The sequence below is a fragment of the Punctularia strigosozonata genome, assembly GCF_000264995.1.
Source record: "Punctularia strigosozonata HHB-11173 SS5 unplaced genomic scaffold PUNSTscaffold_7, whole genome shotgun sequence".
NCBI lineage: Eukaryota > Fungi > Basidiomycota > Agaricomycetes > Corticiales > Punctulariaceae > Punctularia > Punctularia strigosozonata.
The window spans coordinates 531,550-549,639 of NW_006767439.1; the positions used below are offsets into that span (position 1 = coordinate 531,550).

Sequence of the window (18,090 nt, forward strand, 5' to 3'; positions counted from 1 at the left end):
GGAAGGGCACAGTCATGGTTCTCCGCTTTTGAGGCGAATATGCTGCAGCGTTCGGATCGCTACGGGCGAGCTTATGCTGCGCGTCGCAGTACGTCGTTCACACCGGAACACGTAGGGACACGTAGGTGGTTCATCGTGTGGTTGCTGATAGCTGGGCAGCAGTCATGCGTTCGCAGACAAGACACCAGCATGCTCTTGGAGACACAGAAACTGGAGCGTAAATTCAAGGAGGACGTTCACGTTGATGGTCGAGGAGGAGAATGGCTGTGTTGGTGCTTGGCCTTCCGGAGTCCGACCGGCGACTACGACGTAAACAGCGCTCACCGTCCCACTACTGGCGCCCATCCGCCTCAAGGCGCAAGGCAATCGTTTGTGTGCATCTCCTCTAGAGACCCATCTGCTTCCACCTAAAACGCCGCGCGTTTCTCAAGCACGAGCAGCTTAATCGTCTGCAACGGAATTCATACGCCACAGGCTAGCAGCCCCTGGACCGCGACGTTCGGGCTGAGGCCATGCTTCGCATATGTCGCGCTGAAACCGGGGATGTATATGAAGTTCGTGTTCATACAGCTATATCAATGGAACTCTTCTCATGCTTGATACACTCCCCTCCTCAGACTAAGGCTGGTCTGCGAGACATCGAAAGGTACCTCTCTCCTGCTGCTCTTTACATGATCAAGAGCATCCTTAGGCTCACGAGTTCGTCTGTCCGGGCAGAGTGGGCAACCTCGAGCAATTCATCCAGGATGAAATCGGCGTGCACGAGGATGCCGTGCTAGTATATCTCTCCGATGGCACGCGCCTGAGGACGGATAATTTAGCAGAGCTCGCAGGAGCACAGGACCAGGTACGTAGTGTTTGCTAGATGTTCTAGAAGGTAAAATTGACCGATTGACATCTTATTTAACAGACCATCTTCGTTTTCAACAAGTTCTACATTGAATATGAATTGGACGACGTCCTACATGACCTCCGCGTTGAGCCGCCTTTGCAACCTCCAATTGAAGGTACTATCATTGCTATTGCAGTCTACACCCACTAAGCGCTCGCGGTTCGATAGAGGAACTCTCCACCACGCCCCCATATCGCCCCTCTGCTCTCTCCACCACCTACCTCCGCACGGCGCATACCCACCTCGCCGCCCTCCAAGCGCTGGTCAACTCCTTACACGTGCAACACCAGTCGCTCTTACTTTCCTCGCGCGCCCTCGATCTGCACGTCCTCAATACCTCCGACACCTTCGACGCCCTCTCCGCAACGCTCATGCCCCTACTCTCCCAGCAACAGAAGCTCTTGCAAGGGGTGGACGGAGACCTGGGCCTCGTTGCGCGGGTACAGGTGCACCCCGAGTTCCTAAGCGCGAACGTTAGGAGAGCGATCGAGCACGGTGAAATTGCGAAGATGCGGACCTTGGGCGATTATGTGAGCGACGCGAAGATGAGGCAGGTCGCGGAGACGTGTCGGAAGACCAATGGTGAGGCTCTTTACCTTCTCCCTTGGACTGAGCCTGAATTGACATGACCTTGTTCACAGGAGACTTGCAAGCGAAGTTCAGGCAAGCGCAGCAGGCTATGGCCCAGCTGTCCGAAGGCACCGACGAAGTTAGGGACATTGTCTCAAATGCCAGGTCAGTCGGCGCTTCTTGAGACGTGCCACGCACCGACTAACGGAGGCACAGTCACCTGGACGATGCCGAAGCTTCCTTGAGACGGGCACAGGAGCTCTACGATCAAATTAGCGACGCAGCTGCGAGCCTAGAAAGTTAGCTTCTGCCTCCTGTCGTATCAATGGACTGCCTCTTACCGCATGCGCTTTACAGGTCCGGCCGCTGATACTGAGGGCCTCCTACGAGGTGTGTGCATACTGTATCTGTACATGGTGCAACGGTACTCATGTCGGACAATAGAGCTCCGTCAACTTGACTCCGCCTTGCGATCAGAAGTAATCTTCGTCACCAGTGCAAAGGTACTGCCTTTACCTCCAAGTAATACATCTTCGTCTCTGGTATACTCATACGCTGGCAGAACTCCTACACCCAGCAATGTATCTCCGCCCTCCGTCGCATCTCCGCGCTCAATGCCGACCTCGTCCAACTACCACCTCTTCTATCCTCGTTGCAAGCCTCTTACCGCGCCAAGAACTCGTTTTCGCACATATCGCGCCTTCATAACATGTTATACGTGTACGGCGCGACCGTGGTAGAGATCGTGCGACGAAAAGAGTTCGCCAGGTTTTTCTATGGTAGGGCACAGAACGTGCTCGAGGTGATGGCGAAGCTCTCGTGCGTATCACTTCACGCCGCGTTGTTGCAAAATAGATTCAAATTGATGAACGACGTGGACAGGGCGAGCGAGAAGAAGAGACGGCAGGTATATAGGAGTGACATACATGGCCAGCTGCCATTCGACCCGCGGGGTATGGACGAACCTGTACCTACCATCGATTTCTCCACGAGTCGGGGCAATCTCGATGACTCATCCGGATACACATTGGAAAGGAAGGATGTGGATGGTAGGTTTCGTCCACGGCAATACAAAAGCATAGCTGAATGTTGCGCCTTGCCGCCGTTTCAGAGTTAATGCGGTTCATGAACGAACTTGAGGGGTTCGCACATACGCTCGATCCAGTGGCTGTTGAGACGGTGAAGGAGGCGAAGTTCGGACTTGAGAAGCTGATTGCGAAAATGGATGGACTGGAGGCATCGTTTGACCGCCTCGCGGAACGCTCACGTTGGTGATCCTCCTAACGCCTCGGACTTTCACGCTGACGAACTTGGTCTAGTACTCTCCTCTTCCCGGTTGATGTCTTCACGGCGACGCAGTGTGTATGCCCTTACCCTCGCCCACCTCATTCGCACTCACTTCGCGCTCGCGCCGTGTAGTCAACGGAGCGGATGAACAAGCGTACCAAGAACTCGCTGACCAGCTACGTGAAGCACAGCAAGCCAAGGCAGCACTCGAAGCGAGCTCTTCGCAAGAGCGTGCTAGACTACAGGCTGAGATCACCCAACTGCGTGCCAACGCGGAAGAGCTTAATACTTCCGTGAACACCGAACGCGAGCGATCAGACCGCCTCGAACGAGATCTGCATCTAGCTCGCGCTCAGATTGAGGGAGATACGAAGGCGCGAAAGGTCCTCGAAAGCCGACACGCCGAACTGCTGGCGGAGGTGGACTCCATGCGCCGCTCGCATGCCGAAGCCCTTGCGGAGGCTACGGAACAGACGAAGGCGGCTGAGGTTCTCCGGCAAGAGCTAGACCAGGTCCGCGCGGAGGCGGAGGCCGTCAAAGCCCTCGAGACGCGGAACTCAGACCGCATCGCGAGACTCGTGGTTGACCAAGCCACGACGCTGCGTAACTTGGAGGAGGCTCGCGCACGTGGAGAGGACCTGGAGTCGCAGATCAAAGCCGCGCGGGCGGACAGCGACCAGGTTCACCGCGCGCTCGACGACGCGCGGAGAGAGAAGGACCGTCTCTTGCGCGCGCAGGCGAGCGAGCACGACCGAATTATGCGCGACCACATGGTCGAGGCCGACTCGGACCGTGCCGTGCTGCAACACCACTTCTCGGAGTTGAAGGCGACTCTTGAGGACAAGACACGCGAGCTCAAAGACATGAAAACCGAGATTGAAATCCAGAAGGCGGACGCGACGGGTTTGCGCGAGGAGCTACAGCGCGTTGAACTCGAACTTCGCGAATCAAGGCACGTAGAACGGATTTTGCGGGAGGAGCTTAGGAGTGGCGAGTACTCGCACTCTGAGATCGAGCATAGGGAGGAGCAGAGCAACAGACTGGTCGCTGAGATCCTCGCCGTTGCCATTGCATTCCGAAATGCCCAGGTCAAAGCCATGAACGCCGCGCAGGCTATGACGGCCCACCCGAGTGCCGCCAGCAAGGCCTCCTCCAACCTCACCGACTCGGTTTTCCACTCCAGTCCTGGTCCTTCGGTGTCACCCCTTTCGGCCGGGTTCAGGCGAAACCTCATCATGCAGCAAGACGAGCCCGAGCCCATCGACCCGAGCGACCCTGCTGCTGCGCTGGAAGTTCTTCGTAGCTTTGACCAGGACCTTTTCCTCGAGGCCATCGCCAAGACCGGCTCCACCATCAGGAAGTGGCAGAAGCAATGCAAGGAATACCGCGAGCGCGCTAAGGGCAAAATTTCGTTCCGAAATTTCGCCAAGGGCGACCTCGCGCTCTTCCTCCCGACTCGTAACTCAGTGTCCAAACCTTGGGCCGCATTCAACGGTGCGTTCGGTGTTGCGATCCCTTGCGCTTTGATCGCTTCAAGACGCGATCTCTCGCTATCGTCGAAGTGTGGCGCTTGTGCTGATCCGAGGTTTTCCCTTTTCCAGTTTCGTTTCCGCATTATTTCCTTCAGGCGAACGGGCATCTCGCGGAGCAGTTGAAGACACGAGAATGGATTGTCGCCAGAATCACATCGATAACGGAGCGAATAGTCGACGGTAACGTGAGTGTGCGGATCTTGTGCAACTTTTTGCGGTGTTGACAAGTTACTGCTCCAGGATCCCGACAGTAACCCGTATGGACTAGGGGATGGCGTGAAGTACTACATGCTCGAAGTGGAGGACTGGACGCAGCCTACCCCATCCGGCAAACGGAAGGTGTCGTCTCGACAAGTATCCACGACGGACAGAGAGCCGCCCGCGAGTCCTCCCGCGGACGTTATCTCGCCTCCCCCAGGCCCGCCGGAGGCCGAAGTCGAGGAATCCTTCGGCGTTACCCGGGCACCTGCGTCCCACCTATTCCCTGTACGACAACGAGCCAGCTCATCCCCTACAGCGGGACCGTCAGCACTGTCTCGACTTCTTGCTCAGGCACCGGCTGAAAATGGACTCGAGCCCATCCCAGCCACGCCCCCGTCCGCTGGAACACGACCTTCGTCCCCCGGGGCGAGTCCATCCCCGGCGCCGGAACCTGAACCGTCGGCGCGGCCATTGACACGGTCGCCTTCTCCTGCGACCTCCCCTCCACCACCACCCTCACCTATTGTTACCCGGAATACACCTCCCGCCGCTGTCTCCGGATCTACGAGCACGCCGCATCTACCCTCGCCTCTGCGACCAGGCTCGCGCGCATCACGCAATTCGACGTCATCACGATTCTCAGTGCGAATACCCCCATTCGGTGGTGCCACGGTGTCCGGGTCTGCCGCCAAGGCGTCACCTACGACAGCGCTGGCCATTGCAGAACATCCGATCTCTCCTAGCCAGACAATGCCGGCGGCTAATGATATCCAATCTTCGCCCTCACCGGACGAATCCATTTTTGAGGGCATGTCTAACCAGTTGATGCAACATGATCGACGGCGGACGACTTCATACCATATACCGAGACCGTCGCCGCTTACGGGATCGCCATCGATTTCCAACGCGCGGGGAACCATCACCTTTGCCAACCTAGCAAACAGCTGGGGTTTCGGGCGCAAGAAGAGGTTGCCGGTAGCGGCTCTCAAGCCGGCAGTCGCGGACGCGCCAACAGATACCACTAGCACCGAGACAGGTCCAGCAGGACGCGCTGCTACCGCCACTGCCAGCAATATCCCAGCTACTTCTGCGGCCGATTTGCTGAAGAAGTTCTGACCTGCCTTCCTGCTTCGATCTGGTCAGCATGATCTCGGAGTATAGCATATTGCGTGCGGGGCTGGTTCCTGGATGTTTGTCCTCGGAATAACATCGCCCAGTATTGACAGAAGGCTTCGTCACATTCTTGTTTGTCGTGGAAACTTGGTTAATTGATGGCGAAGTGCCCGATCATGCTCAGGAACGTCCGAAGGGCGAAGCTAACGTTGAAAAACAAGCAAAGCGAGTGCTGTCTGTTTGATCGAGCGAGATGAGGACCGCTCTGCGTCGGCTAGTTGTTTGTCCCCTTGTTATGCGTCATCCTGATAAACGATGGTCATAATGCGTTTACCTACATACTTGACTGCGTCACTCGACTCGTCAACTCACCGCAGGCAGTAGAGCAAGCATGCGACTGGGAGCAAGAGGGGGTGGATCATTTGCAAATTGGAAATCGACATCGCCACCATATCGTTCAGGGCCACGTCGGAGTGCGGGGTAATCTCGGGATTGTCCCAGGATCCATTCACTATGGGCTCAAACTTCACGTTGCTTGGCGGGCCTGAACGAGCTAACCACATGCACGATAACGATGATATTGCCAGATGCGTCCACGGGCTCTGGCACTGTTATGGAACCGGTCGGGCGCCATGGAATGCAGCGCCAAGACCCGAGCGGTAGGTATGTCTCGCCAGTGGCCGGACCTCCCGACTCCCGACGTGGTGATGGAGGTCACAAGACGGCGGAGCTTGTGCTCGACACTGGGCTATCTGTCAACGAGCGTCATGCAGACCCGTGAATACTCTCGGGTAGCCGGAACATGTTTTTATTTTTCGTCGCCCGGACCTGTCCGCCTGCGGACGGCTCCGAGTTCGCTGGGCTGGAAGAAGCTAGATTGGTCTGATTGAATCTTGCTCGCCCGCTTCATTCTGGAACGTGCTCACGGACGCTTTAGATGGAGATCCCTCGCCGCTTGCATTTACGACGGTCGTGCCGCCCACACCGTCGCTCGTTGTGCTGCCGTTCCTCTTGCATCGCTCGTCGACGACGACGCGCTTGACGCCGCACGGTGCGGCGGCCGGCCTCCGACAGCACTAGCGGGTGATCTGTAGATGCGCTGTGGGGTGCGGGGGTGGGGAATCTGACACCCTTCGGAGATTCTTCGCGGGAAAGGTACCTAAACCGATCAGCTGTTCCCGAGACCGCCCTCCTGTCCGTCGACCCGGCCCAGTTGGCCTGAGCCCATATTCTTATTGATTCCTATAAAAGATCGCGTCGGGCTACGGCACCCGCCAGTCCGCTTCTCTTCTTGGACCCCCACGATATCCTCGCTCAGTCTCTGTAACCATGGCTGGAGGTGCAGTTGCTGCCCCTCAGGGTAACGCGCACTTTGCGCATCTGCTCCATCCCGAGAGAAGGTGGTTCAACAACAGGCGGTATGTTTGCGATGGGTGCTCGAGCCTTGTGCGGCGCGCTCATTTTTACTTCCTCAGACTAATCATCCTCAACGCATGGATCGTGCTCATGCTCATCACCTCCTCGACAAACGGCTACGATGGAAGTATGATGAACGGTCTCCAGACGCTTGACCAGTGGACAAGCTACTTCAACAACCCAGAGGGCGGCACCCTCGGGGTTTTCAACGCCATCCAGGTTTGTCATACCCATGATGCCAATGGACCGCAGCTCATTGGAATCGTCTCTGAATATAGAACATCGGATCCCTAGCGGCGTACCCGTTCGCGCCCTTCGTTTCCGATGGCATTGGTCGCCGCCGCACCATTTTCCTCGGTGCTGCCATAATGTGCGCCGCGACTGCTATCCAGACCGCCGCGCAATCTATTGGCATGTTCATTGGTGCCAGGTGGGTTCAAACCCACATTCCGAAACGGACGGGCCGATCTCACGGACATTTCATTCTAGGTTCCTCATTGGCTTCGGTCTCACCTTCGCAGGTCGGCGCCTGATCTTCTCAAACTGATGTCCACGTGCTAACGTACTGCGTGACAGCCAATTCCGCCCCTATGTTGGTTACCGAGCTCGCCTACCCGCCATACCGCGCGCAGCTGACCTCCCTTTACAACTCCCTATGGTAGGTCCATGGAGACCATGTGGGGCTACCATTCAGATTTAACCGACATTTTCACAGGTACTCCGGCGCCATCGTCGCGGCGTGGACCACGTACGGCACATTCAAGATCAACTCCAGCTGGTCATGGCGCATCCCCTCCGCCCTCCAGGGCCTCCCATCCGTCTTCCAGGTCATCCTCATCCTTTTCGCACCCGAATCGCCTCGTTGGCTTGTCAGCAAGGGTCGCGAGGATGAGGCCCTCAAGGTCCTTGCCTACTACCACGCCGACGGCGACGAGACCGACGGTCTCGTTCGCTACGAGCTTGAGGAGATCAAGGCTGCCATCGAGTTCGACCGCACCGTGGCGGCCAACGTTGGCTACAAGTCTCTCTTCACCTCGCCAGGCAATCGCAAACGCATGCGGATCATCATCGCCATCGCGTTCTTCTCTCAGTGGTCCGGAAACGGCCTTGTCTCCTACTACCTCACCAAGGTCTTCGACACCATCGGTATCACCAGCAAGACGATCCAGCTGCTCATCAACGGTATCCTTCAAATTTGGAATCTGTGCTGGGCCGTATTTGCGTCATTCATGTGCGATCGTGCCGGTCGTCGCGCGCTTTTCTTGATCTCCACTGCCGGCATGTTCATCGGATTCCTGTTCCAAACGGTGTGCTCTGCCCAATTCGCAATTCATGGCACGGAGTCCGCGGCGCACGCCGTCATCGCCTTCATCTTCATCTTCTACGCGTTCTACGAGTAAGTCGACTTCCTTCTGATGTCACGTCGGTCAGGGTCTCACGATTGTCTTTCCCTGTGCAGTCTCGCGTTCACGCCTCTCATCGTATCATATACCGTGGAGATTTTGCCCTTCCCTATCCGTGCCAAGGGCTTCAACGTGTTCAACTTCGTCATCTCCCTCGCCCTCATCTTCAACCAATACGTCAACCCGATCGCCCTCAAGCACCTCGCGTGGAAGTATTACATCGTTTACGTCGTCTGGATCGTCTTCGAGTTCTTCTTCTGCTACTTCTTCATCGTCGAGACGAAGAACCGCACGCTCGAGGAGACCGCCGCGCTATTCGACGGCGATCAAGCGGCCGCGCACATTGTTGGCCACGCCGCCGACGAAGTCATGGAGGACCACCGCGAAAAGGGCTCGTACACCCCGACCAGCGAGGTCACGCACAAGGTCTAAGGCCGCTTGCGTAACTTCACCATAATTTCTCCATTCGCAAGGCTATATATTATTGGACATGGATCCGCGGCCTGCTCGACTGACAATCGGAGCATGTATACACGCATCATTCCACACGATCTATTCTACGGAGCATTTACGACGGCATGTTTTGTTATTGTGTACTATTAGTAGCAATCGCATCGGGAGCAGTATTGCATAACGCAATCGGCTTGAACTGAATTCGCGGCGGCGTTGTTTGTATGTGTGAGAGCTCTCGTTTGACGGCGACGTTCTGACGGGAGTGCCGCCCCTCTCATGCTATCGCGGATCGTGCACGTGTACCTCTGCCCGTTGGAGACGGACGCCAGCGAGGGAATCCGATGGAAATCATATCCAGATACGTAAGTATAGCGCGATGACGTTCCCGCCACATACCTGAGCCCGCCGTGACGCGGACCGGTTCTTCATGAAGTCTGATTTAATTTTGCCTGCATGAGAAGCATGAGCAGAAATACCCCGTTCGCGGGGATGATGTATGCAGTACCTGCCAGGCTGCAGGCTCGGATAACCTCACGGCCCTGCATGCCCAATACACTGGTCCCGCTTCCAGTCCTCGTGTAGCGCCTTCACCCAATCCAACCCAGAGGTATGGCGGTGGAGAATAACTATCCTGGTCCCCTGCAGGAACCCCTCATATCTGACTTTGGGATCAGATAGAAACTGGTCACATTCCATGAGTCAACCGTTATCGGTTAGGACGATTTCGACGCGCTCAAGCGCCGAAGATTGCGCAACGCAAGGTAACTTCAATTGCCAAACCCATGTCGGATTGGCAGCCAGAGCTATAGTCGTCGGAAATGGCGACAGTCTGGATCCATGACGATCACGAACCTCGATATCTAGCAGCCTCGTGTTCACCGAGGGGATGCGGCGTACATGCGGGCGTCGTCTGAAGTTGTTCCAAACCCGTGCGCCGTGGGCAGGAACGATAGTGAGCGACTGACGTTATTGCCATCGCGCTCTTAATCTTCATGGCCAGTGGTCTTGATCGAGGTTGATGATGGAAAGGGCCCGTACCATCCGAAGAGAACCAGAAGATTTGGTGAACGAGGGCCCTCAGTTCAGATCCCCTGGTCTTTCCAAGCTGTGCCCGCCTATCCAGAGATCGGGAACATGCGGAGCGAGCTCGTTCCATGCAGAGACGCATGGAAGGCCGCAATCTCTCTATGTAAGCATCGGTTAGCTCGACCTACCGGGGAGCGACATGTTTTGCAGACGAAGATCAACACCAAGGCCATTCTCTTATGCAGGCCGAGCTTATGAATGCTGGCAAGAGGTCGTTTCGCTAAGAGTGCATTCAATGGAAAAACATTTGACCGAGATGTTGACCCTGGGCGAGCAACCGAATCAGCTGTACAACCTCTATGTAGCGGATGTAACTTACTGGAAACGCACTATGTAGTGTCAACTGTTCGTTCAGTAACGCCGTCTTCCCCTTCGTGATGGACCTCAACCGGCTTGCTGCATTCAAAGCATAGATCGAAGACGAAACAGGCGCTCAGCTTTCCCTCGCTATGAATCTGACCCTTTCTGACCCGCTATGACCTCCGACATGTTGGATCCGGGGTTCTGATCGCCGGGCCGTCATCGGCAGCTGTTTTATGTTGGATCTCATGTCTCTTTGCGCAACGTTACCTCCAGCATGACTTTCGGCCTTCTCGAGGCCATCGGAAGGACACCGATTGTAGTCGATGAGGGATGGCAAACAGAAACTTTGCAAGAGGGGGACCTTGTGCATTCAAAGGGCCGCACGTTTGTGTGGGGCCCCAACCACCTCAAGAATAGCGAGCTTGAACCGTGCGTGGTCATCTCATTGCTCGATCGTTTCCGTCATTGACGCCGATGATAGCTGGAGACAACTCTCGGACACGAATGCCGACAAAGCACTAGCTACTCTTTCGAAACTTTCGTCAGCCAATTCAGGCGGCTTAGATTCTCCTTTCAATCGGATCAAGACTTACATACAGGCCGTACCCATAGAACAACGGGACCCGGATATCCAAGCCTTTTGGTCTGAAGCGACTGCTTTACCTCATGTCCACTGCCAGGGCGACGACGGCATACTAAAATCCAATATGGAATCCTCAGGCGAGCAGGAGAACATCCGAGCGTTCCTAGTAGAAGGACAGCAGGTTTACGTGAAATATGCAGGCCCAACCAGTCTTGCCTTGCTGGTACGTACAGCACCTGAATTGCGAACGTCCGTTATCTAAGTTATCCTAACCAAACAACCCAGCACTATTCCCTAGCAGGCGGTTTTTCTTCTCCGCGTATAACGCGTGTACTGGAGTTAACATCCTATCTCATACCGCGCATGAGCGAATCTACAGGATGTCCCCTGTCATCTTCTGCCGAAAGCCGAGAACGTTCCGACAAGGCAACGTATGAGAGATTGTTAGAGACGGCACAGTGGGTCCTGGATTGCATGGATGGGCTAGAGGCTATTTTGCCTCCTACAGGCCCAGGTGATCCAGGAGGTCGTGGATGGGAGGCAACCGTTCAGGTACGACTCCTGCATGCCCAGATGAGAGCCCAAGTGCTTGGAAGAGCCAAGGTCTACGCAACTAAAGGCGATAATGACACGGCTTACAGCGTGACAGTAGATGGGGTAGGCTCCTCTTCGTTCAACCTCACATCGCAACGATGGTTGACATGATTGAAGGTGCCACTCAATCAGGAGGATATGGCGGCAACTCTCGGGGCATTCAGTGTCGCGCCGATCTGGTCGCTGGAGCGCATGGGGTTCCATTTGTCCGCGCGGGAGAAGGAGGCATATCTGTTCCTCTGGCGATACCTTGGCTATTACCTTGGTGCGGCATACTCGACCTACCCATCACACTGAGCTGACCGAATCGCCATCAGGTATTCGAAATTTAATTCTCGACCGCCATTTCAGTTCATGGGCGCGGGCTGAAGCGTTCCTCCTGTCGAGCGTACTGCATCTCTTCGCGTTTAGAAAAACTCCAGAACAGTTGGCACGCCTACCAACGATTCCCGTTCTGCGTGCGGTGTCAGGACGACCTCCGTTCCGCTCGTCATTGCGATACAACCTTGCCATATCTAGATCACTTCTCGGCGATGAGTTCGCATCCGACCTCGGTATACCTTCAACGACATTTTACTCGTGGATGCAGGTGCAGCTGAGTTTCGTAACCATGCGCGTACCGGTCCTGTTCGGGCAGTTCTATCCCCGGAAGCGGTGGGAGTGGAAGAGACGCGAGGTGATTCGCCGGGCATTGCCTCGCGTAGTGATTTGGGGACTCGGTGGGCGGCGGACGAACTTTGTCGTGGGCAAAGACAAGTGGTGCACTGTGGACATGAAGAGCGATAGATGGGTGCGGGATGGCCAGGAAATCATGAGGATGTGGAAAGAGATATGGAGGGAGCTAAGCCTCGTTGTCGCGGGTTGCATTTGTGTTGGCACGATTGTAGGTTATGGAGTATGGGCATCACTTTCTTAGGCGCCTCATTCATTTTCATGGGACGAAGCCGTCTCGCATTACGTAGATTAATATTCATGTGGATAGAAAGTCGTTATAGCATATACTGTAGGAAGCGCTTGCGGTGCGGATCGTCATCTGCACTTGCTAGGGGAGTTGTTGGCAATAAATTCTGCGACCACCAACTGACGGTACCATCCCTTTGCCCTGCCGCAAAAACATAGGGCGAAGTGACAGCACGATTCCAGGCGATGGCGGTGAGGCCGGGGATGGCTTTATGTCGGTGGAGTAGAGTACCCGTGTCTCGATCCCATACATGTATGATGCCGGCTTCATAAAGCAATATCATTGTTCAGTGGCATGAATCCACGGTAACGGGACCAATCACCTTTCGTCATACAGAGTACTAGCTGATCATCACGACCTCCAAAATTCACTTGACTTTGGAATCCCGTTGGAGTGGATGGAAAGTAGGCACGTCTCATTGAAATGCTAGTGCTCATGCTGGTGCCTGCGTCATGCCTGCTTTGTTGATTGATATAATCTATGGACCACAACTGAGGGGGCGACTGCAAGGCATGTGAACAGAAGTAGCCGATTGCATATTAGCAGACTTACCGAATCATTGTAACCAGTCAGAGCGTGCGTACCGCTCTTGCTCAACACGATTTTGCCCATGCCATGAAGCGTAGGTACATGGCTATGTGAAGTCATCTCACTAAGCCTGCACTTCATATTACCATGAATATTCATACCTTTCGTAGACCTTACAAACTAGATTATAAACTGTAAATTTATGCGATCAGACCGAGCGGCATGGAAACGAGATTGGGACGTATTCCTGACCGAATAGGCGCCTTTCCAACCGAGACTTCTTGGAAGCCATCCCATCCCAACGGCCCCTGTAGGTCGCAATAGCAATGACCCGGTCACCATCCGGAGTGATTGCAATGTCATGAACTTCCAACGAGGGCCACCATATAGCCTCAAGGAGCTAACAGGAGTACATCATGCGCGGCACAGAGTGCAAAAACCCAAATAATGCCGTACCTTCCCTGACACACTCTGTTAAAAAATATTCAGAAATCTGGCCAAACGAATGAATGCACTTTCTTACTATCTTCACTACATCCGTGTCTGATGATGATGATGCATTCTCTTCCACGAGGAGGAATGCTACAAGGTGCATCGGGTAAAAGTGTTGAGGGGCTCGTACAGCATGCTGTAGCTTTGTGGACAATCACCTTGCCCGTCAGCCAACCACGCGAGTGCCCTCACGTAACACGAGCGCCGTAGGGTTTTTACACAAAGACCGTCCTAGGAACATCATGTCAGCCAGACAAAGGATCTGTCAGATCACAATGCCTACCTTTGTCCATAATTTGATAATCTGATCTAACCGCGTAAGCAGATGATTGCCGTCAGGAGACCTAAGGGGTTAGGGCCTATTATATCACACCGTATGTGCCTCATACCGAAAGCTTACCATACGACCTGGCTAAGGCGGACATCCTCGTGATGTGCAAGAGTGCGATGTCTGGTGTATGAGCCCTACGTAGTCCGAACGTGAGTAAGGTGTATGGATGCACAAAGGTTGCACACATTTTTCTGGGTGAAGATAGCTGCTGTCCCATCCCAACTACGTGGGGAATGTCAATGGAAAAGACGAACTTGACCCATCTGACACATACCTGGCTGTTGCTAAAGTGTTGCCGTCGGGAGAAAACTGCATATCCTTCACCAGAGAGAGATGCATTTTGTCATCTTGGTCAACATTCCAGCTTCGCAGTTGGTCAGTCAGTGCTGCTAGTCTGATTCGCCGAGCAAACCCTGCACCAGTGAATGGAGGTAGAGCAGCGCCGGGGACGCTATACCAATTGCTTTCACGAGGATTCAACGGATCCATTGATCGTTGCATAGACATTACCATGCGGACGGCGCCCTCCAACCGGCGGTGATCTTGCCGATTGCTGTCGGATGGTGGTGTCGTTTCTTCCCGAAGATTTGAGTTTGAATGCATCGCCTGTTCGATCGGTAGCTGGGATTGTGAGCCACCGGCATCCGAACGATCATGAGTATCTGAAGCTGTCATAGGAAGAGCCGGGGGAGAAATGCTAACGTCCCAATGACTGTCACGTCGGGACCGAAATACCAAAATCCTGGCCTTCTGGGGCAATGTGCGAAGCCAGTGACCAAAATAAGACATCCTGCGAGTGGAGCGCTGTTTCAATACCATCAAGTTTTCGCGAGCAGTGACATAGGGCATAGAAGCTTTGACGCTCTGTTGTGTTTCTCTGAATAGGTCTGCCGGCCACTTGGTCCCGTCGAACTGGTAGAATGTCCATCTCTCGAGGCCTATTAGTCCCAGAATAGCAAAAAGTCCCAATGAACTAGCGCCAGCTAATGCGGTGCCGACCAAGCTCACGACCAAGTTCTGAAATGAAAATATGAGCATAAGTTCTTCATTCAACTGTGGTTGTATACCTCATGCGACAGGTAGGGAAACATAATTAATCCGACGAAGAATGTGATGACGGATAGCATAAGAAGAATCAAAGGCATCCTCTTCATCCAGAACATCACCCACCATGCCAGGCGATGTTCCGGAGAACGACTAAAGCAAACCAAGGGTTCGATCGTGACATAACACGTATTTGAGGAGGGTGCGTACGTACTATATTGTTTTGTTCCACAGCATCCCCAGTAAGGTATTGACCACTGATGCGACACTAAAAATGAGGGAATATAGCCAAAGACCATTCACGACATTCCCGAAAGTGCTCGACTCGTCGACAGTGATTTGTATTGTGGTCGCGCTGACGCCAGAGAACAGGGTGGCCACTGCGAGAAGCACCTGGGGCTCCTGCATGGCACGCGCTTGCTCCAAGCGCACTTCAGGTACACCTAAGCAACTGTCCGAATCAGGTTTAGCCATATGAGTAACATGTTTATTGTACTCACCAACCCGGACGAGCTCAGAGATTGTGCTTGCAACAGCGTCACAATGTTGCCCTACCTCTCCGGATAGATCGTGGAGGTAGTGTGAAACTGCCAGTTCATTCATTCTCCCTGGGCAGAGAGTTAGCACATATAGCGCACCCGACACGCAATAGCAGCACCCTTGTATACGTCCATGTAAGCAGTCCAGCGCTGAAAACATAGTAAGAGGTATGTATTTCGGAGGTGGACAAGCGCAGATTTGCGTACCTTCAAATCCCCGACAAACCCGAGGATCGACATGTCAACGTGATCATCTACGAACTCCGGGAATTCCTCCAGAGCATCGTAGAGTTCTTCAACGCTGGCCTTCAGCTGATCAAACACTGTTCCTGCGTCTTCAACTGTCAAGATGTGAAGCTCAGGATTGATTGAAGGCGATCGTTGCATCCAGGAAGGCCCATCCGGGGTACGATGGTCGACATCACCGGGAAGAAGGTTAGCCGCGTTCTCGTGGAGGATGTATTCTATCTGGCGAAGACGTGACCGTACGTTCGAAATGGCGGAGAGGATACGAGCCGAACTACTGAGCTGTCGGACCTCTCCAGCGAAGTCTTTGAGCTACGTTTATGAGCAACCTCCTATAGTATGGCAGCACTGACTGACCTCAGTATCAAGTCGCAATAACCTCCTGTCATGACATATAGCAGCAAGAAGAGTCACGAGCGAGGACACGTACTTTTCAAACTGGCGATAGGACTCCACCTTAGGCGTCACTGGCTTTTCGTCTGTAAGCGCTGCAATTCTGTCCATGAATCCCGTCTTCGAGACAGCAAGATGCGTTCTTACGGGAAACATGCTCCCAAGTTATGCCTTGACGAGGCCATGGAACGTGAGTAAACGTGCGGTTATATTGGCTTGCAATCATGGGCATACTCACCGTCTTGAACCACCCCCGCTTTCTCCTCAGGAAGAGCCCGCTGTAGAGCAACAAGGAGGGCTCTAAGCACGTGTTGTAGAGGTGGATCTACAGTGTTTAGGACTTCTGGCCGCGGCTCGATCCCTCGTCCAAATCCCTTGACCTGGGACTCGGAGACGTTTTCCTGATTATTCGCTGAAACCCATGGGAGAACACAGGTGTATATCTATTAGCTGGTATGGAGAAATGCCGGCTCACGATCGCCACCCACCATTCGGGACTTTGTCCATCACCGGACTATGAAGATTTATTCGATTCAGGACCGCGAGAGGTGGTTGCAAGTAGCAGAGGCGCTGTCACGACAGATGCATGCGTTGAGCGCTCGGGCTCGGGCCCGGAAAACACGGATCAATACTTCGTCGTAACCGAATGTACTCGCGAGCTTTCTCAGTAAGTACTTACGTTGCTCTTCTAAATCTTTGGTTAGCATCGGTGCTGTTGTTCTTCGCAACGTACAATGCCGGCATCTTGATACACTACAACTGCCATTGAATCCTAGTTACCCACTTATTACCCAAGTCGCCCACCATGAAACAGATATTATAGATGCAGCGCAGATCAGGGTCACTACGGTGAGGGAACGTCATGGGCTTCGGAGATGCAACAAGTATCTGCTACCAGAATAACACAGCGACACCCCAAACCCCGCAGATAGCGGTGAATAAGCATGCTGCTGGCTGCATGACGCCCTTCGCACTGCTGGCACTTGAGCCATCGAGTTTAGTCTTCACCAGTCCGGTTGGCGCCGTAGGGAACGTCACCGTGGTTTTTGCGCCGGAGATCGTGACGTTCGGGCCAGCGTTGGTGTCGCTAGCTTCGAAGGACGTGTTGAATCTGAAAGTTTGTGTGGAGAAGGGTCCGGGCCCGCAGGAGCTGCTGTTCACTTGCGAGATGTCCGAAGACATGTTGTATGTGATGTTGAGAGATATAATATATGTTCCGGGATCAGAAACGATGGGGCAAGTGGACGCGACGTTGATCGGCGACTCGCATTCATGGGGCACTCGTGGCAGGGACCCGGTCATGTTGGCAAGGTCCGTTATTTGAGCGATGACGTCGTTGTTAGGTCCTACAAGGAAAAACTGGTAGTCGGTGCCTATACCTGCGGCAGAGTCAGCATGAGACTATAACGCGAAGTAAGATAGCCATACCAACATAGCCCTTGAAATCCGAGGGGGTTTCCCATCCTACGCAAGCTTTTGCGCCGAGGGGTACCGTGGAGTTGGGAGCGACGAGAACAATGTCTTGAGGCAGGGCGACGGTATCGTTCTCTGCCGAGAACGCTAACGATGCGGAGTAGAGCAAGGCGCCGACGAGTTTAAGGAACATTTAAGAGCGGTTGCGGTAGAGCGATGGCTTCGAAGTCGGGGTTGATCCTGTCCCGTCATCGAGGCTTTATGAGAAATTTCGCTCAAGCCGCTATCGAAGCTATTGCACCGGCGATGAGCACAGACATAGCCTAACAATCACCGTGCTCACATCAGGAAGACGAACTGCGTGCGAGTCTGATGCAGCTGAAGATGTCGATGTATCACAAGCATATCAGATTGACGTCGGTCAAATCCCTAATAAAAAAACAAACAAGTTGAGTACCGGTGAACGAAAGGAACATAGCGCCGGCTTGCTATGGGTTCTCGGCAACGCTTCCTGCACGCAAGCGTTCAGACATATGATGGTCGCGACGCGAGCGGGACTCGGCCTTGGGGCTGCATAGCAGCGTTCGACCTGTCCTGCGCGTCCGTTAGCACTCGCCCTGGTCGTCGAAACGGACAACGATCAAACTATTGATCACATAGCACGCTGCTTACTTGGCTTCGGGAGCGCCGGGGCGGTGTGACCTTCCTGA

The 18,090-nt window shown here is 54.1% G+C and overlaps 5 protein-coding genes across 5 annotated transcripts; 3 read left to right on the plus strand and 2 right to left on the minus strand.

The window, feature by feature from the left end:
* Window positions 1–189: 189 nt before the first annotated feature.
* On the plus strand, window positions 190–5,728 carry PUNSTDRAFT_143929 (uncharacterized protein; the record flags this gene model as incomplete). Its single annotated transcript, XM_007384184.1, has 15 exons — window positions 190–368; window positions 718–847; window positions 911–1,007; window positions 1,061–1,474; window positions 1,534–1,627; window positions 1,679–1,761; window positions 1,820–1,852; window positions 1,907–1,965; window positions 2,025–2,281; window positions 2,345–2,511; window positions 2,574–2,729; window positions 2,782–2,820; window positions 2,882–4,243; window positions 4,351–4,466; window positions 4,522–5,728. The coding sequence occupies 15 exons, from the start codon at window positions 190–192 to the stop codon at window positions 5,596–5,598; spliced, it is 4,263 nt and encodes a 1,420-aa protein (XP_007384246.1). The 3' UTR covers window positions 5,599–5,728.
* An 818-nt stretch (window positions 5,729–6,546) lies between these two features.
* PUNSTDRAFT_120705 (general substrate transporter) lies at window positions 6,547–10,071 on the plus strand (the record flags this gene model as incomplete). The annotated part of the gene is made up of 9 exons (XM_007384185.1): window positions 6,547–6,789; window positions 6,847–7,013; window positions 7,071–7,230; window positions 7,290–7,441; window positions 7,501–7,532; window positions 7,588–7,669; window positions 7,727–8,407; window positions 8,471–8,771; window positions 9,991–10,071. Exons 2-9 carry the CDS (start codon window positions 6,925–6,927, stop codon window positions 10,069–10,071), a joined length of 1,578 nt encoding a protein of 525 aa, XP_007384247.1. The 5' UTR covers window positions 6,547–6,789; window positions 6,847–6,924.
* A 574-nt stretch (window positions 10,072–10,645) lies between these two features.
* On the plus strand, window positions 10,646–12,422 carry PUNSTDRAFT_87654 (uncharacterized protein). Its single transcript, XM_007384186.1, has 6 exons — window positions 10,646–10,685; window positions 10,738–10,976; window positions 11,040–11,062; window positions 11,125–11,496; window positions 11,551–11,698; window positions 11,751–12,422. Exons 2-6 carry the CDS (start codon window positions 10,964–10,966, stop codon window positions 12,347–12,349), a joined length of 1,155 nt encoding a protein of 384 aa, XP_007384248.1. The 5' UTR covers window positions 10,646–10,685; window positions 10,738–10,963; the 3' UTR covers window positions 12,350–12,422.
* A 708-nt stretch (window positions 12,423–13,130) lies between these two features.
* Window positions 13,131–16,474, minus strand: PUNSTDRAFT_143932 (uncharacterized protein; the record flags this gene model as incomplete). The annotated part of the gene is made up of 18 exons (XM_007384187.1): window positions 13,131–13,322; window positions 13,379–13,393; window positions 13,446–13,504; window positions 13,573–13,645; window positions 13,698–13,758; window positions 13,815–13,879; window positions 13,931–13,967; window positions 14,020–14,109; window positions 14,158–14,762; window positions 14,813–14,942; window positions 15,004–15,232; window positions 15,290–15,397; window positions 15,448–15,478; window positions 15,536–15,886; window positions 15,932–16,062; window positions 16,115–16,138; window positions 16,206–16,379; window positions 16,456–16,474. 18 exons carry the CDS (start codon window positions 16,472–16,474, stop codon window positions 13,131–13,133), a joined length of 2,394 nt encoding a protein of 797 aa, XP_007384249.1.
* Window positions 16,475–16,858: 384 nt separating this feature from the next.
* Window positions 16,859–17,573, minus strand: PUNSTDRAFT_134690 (uncharacterized protein; the record flags this gene model as incomplete). The annotated part of the gene is made up of 2 exons (XM_007384188.1): window positions 16,859–17,346; window positions 17,396–17,573. 2 exons carry the CDS (start codon window positions 17,571–17,573, stop codon window positions 16,859–16,861), a joined length of 666 nt encoding a protein of 221 aa, XP_007384250.1.
* Window positions 17,574–18,090: the final 517 nt, after the last annotated feature.

Excerpts from the sequence above, each read along its gene's own strand:
- PUNSTDRAFT_87654 (XM_007384186.1), top strand. Across the intron at positions 11,063-11,124 it reads CAACCAGTCTTGCCTTGCTG|CACTATTCCCTAGCAGGCGG; the intron begins GTACGTACAGCA and ends CAAACAACCCAG. Across the intron at positions 11,497-11,550 it reads ACAGCGTGACAGTAGATGGG|GTGCCACTCAATCAGGAGGA; the intron begins GTAGGCTCCTCT and ends ACATGATTGAAG.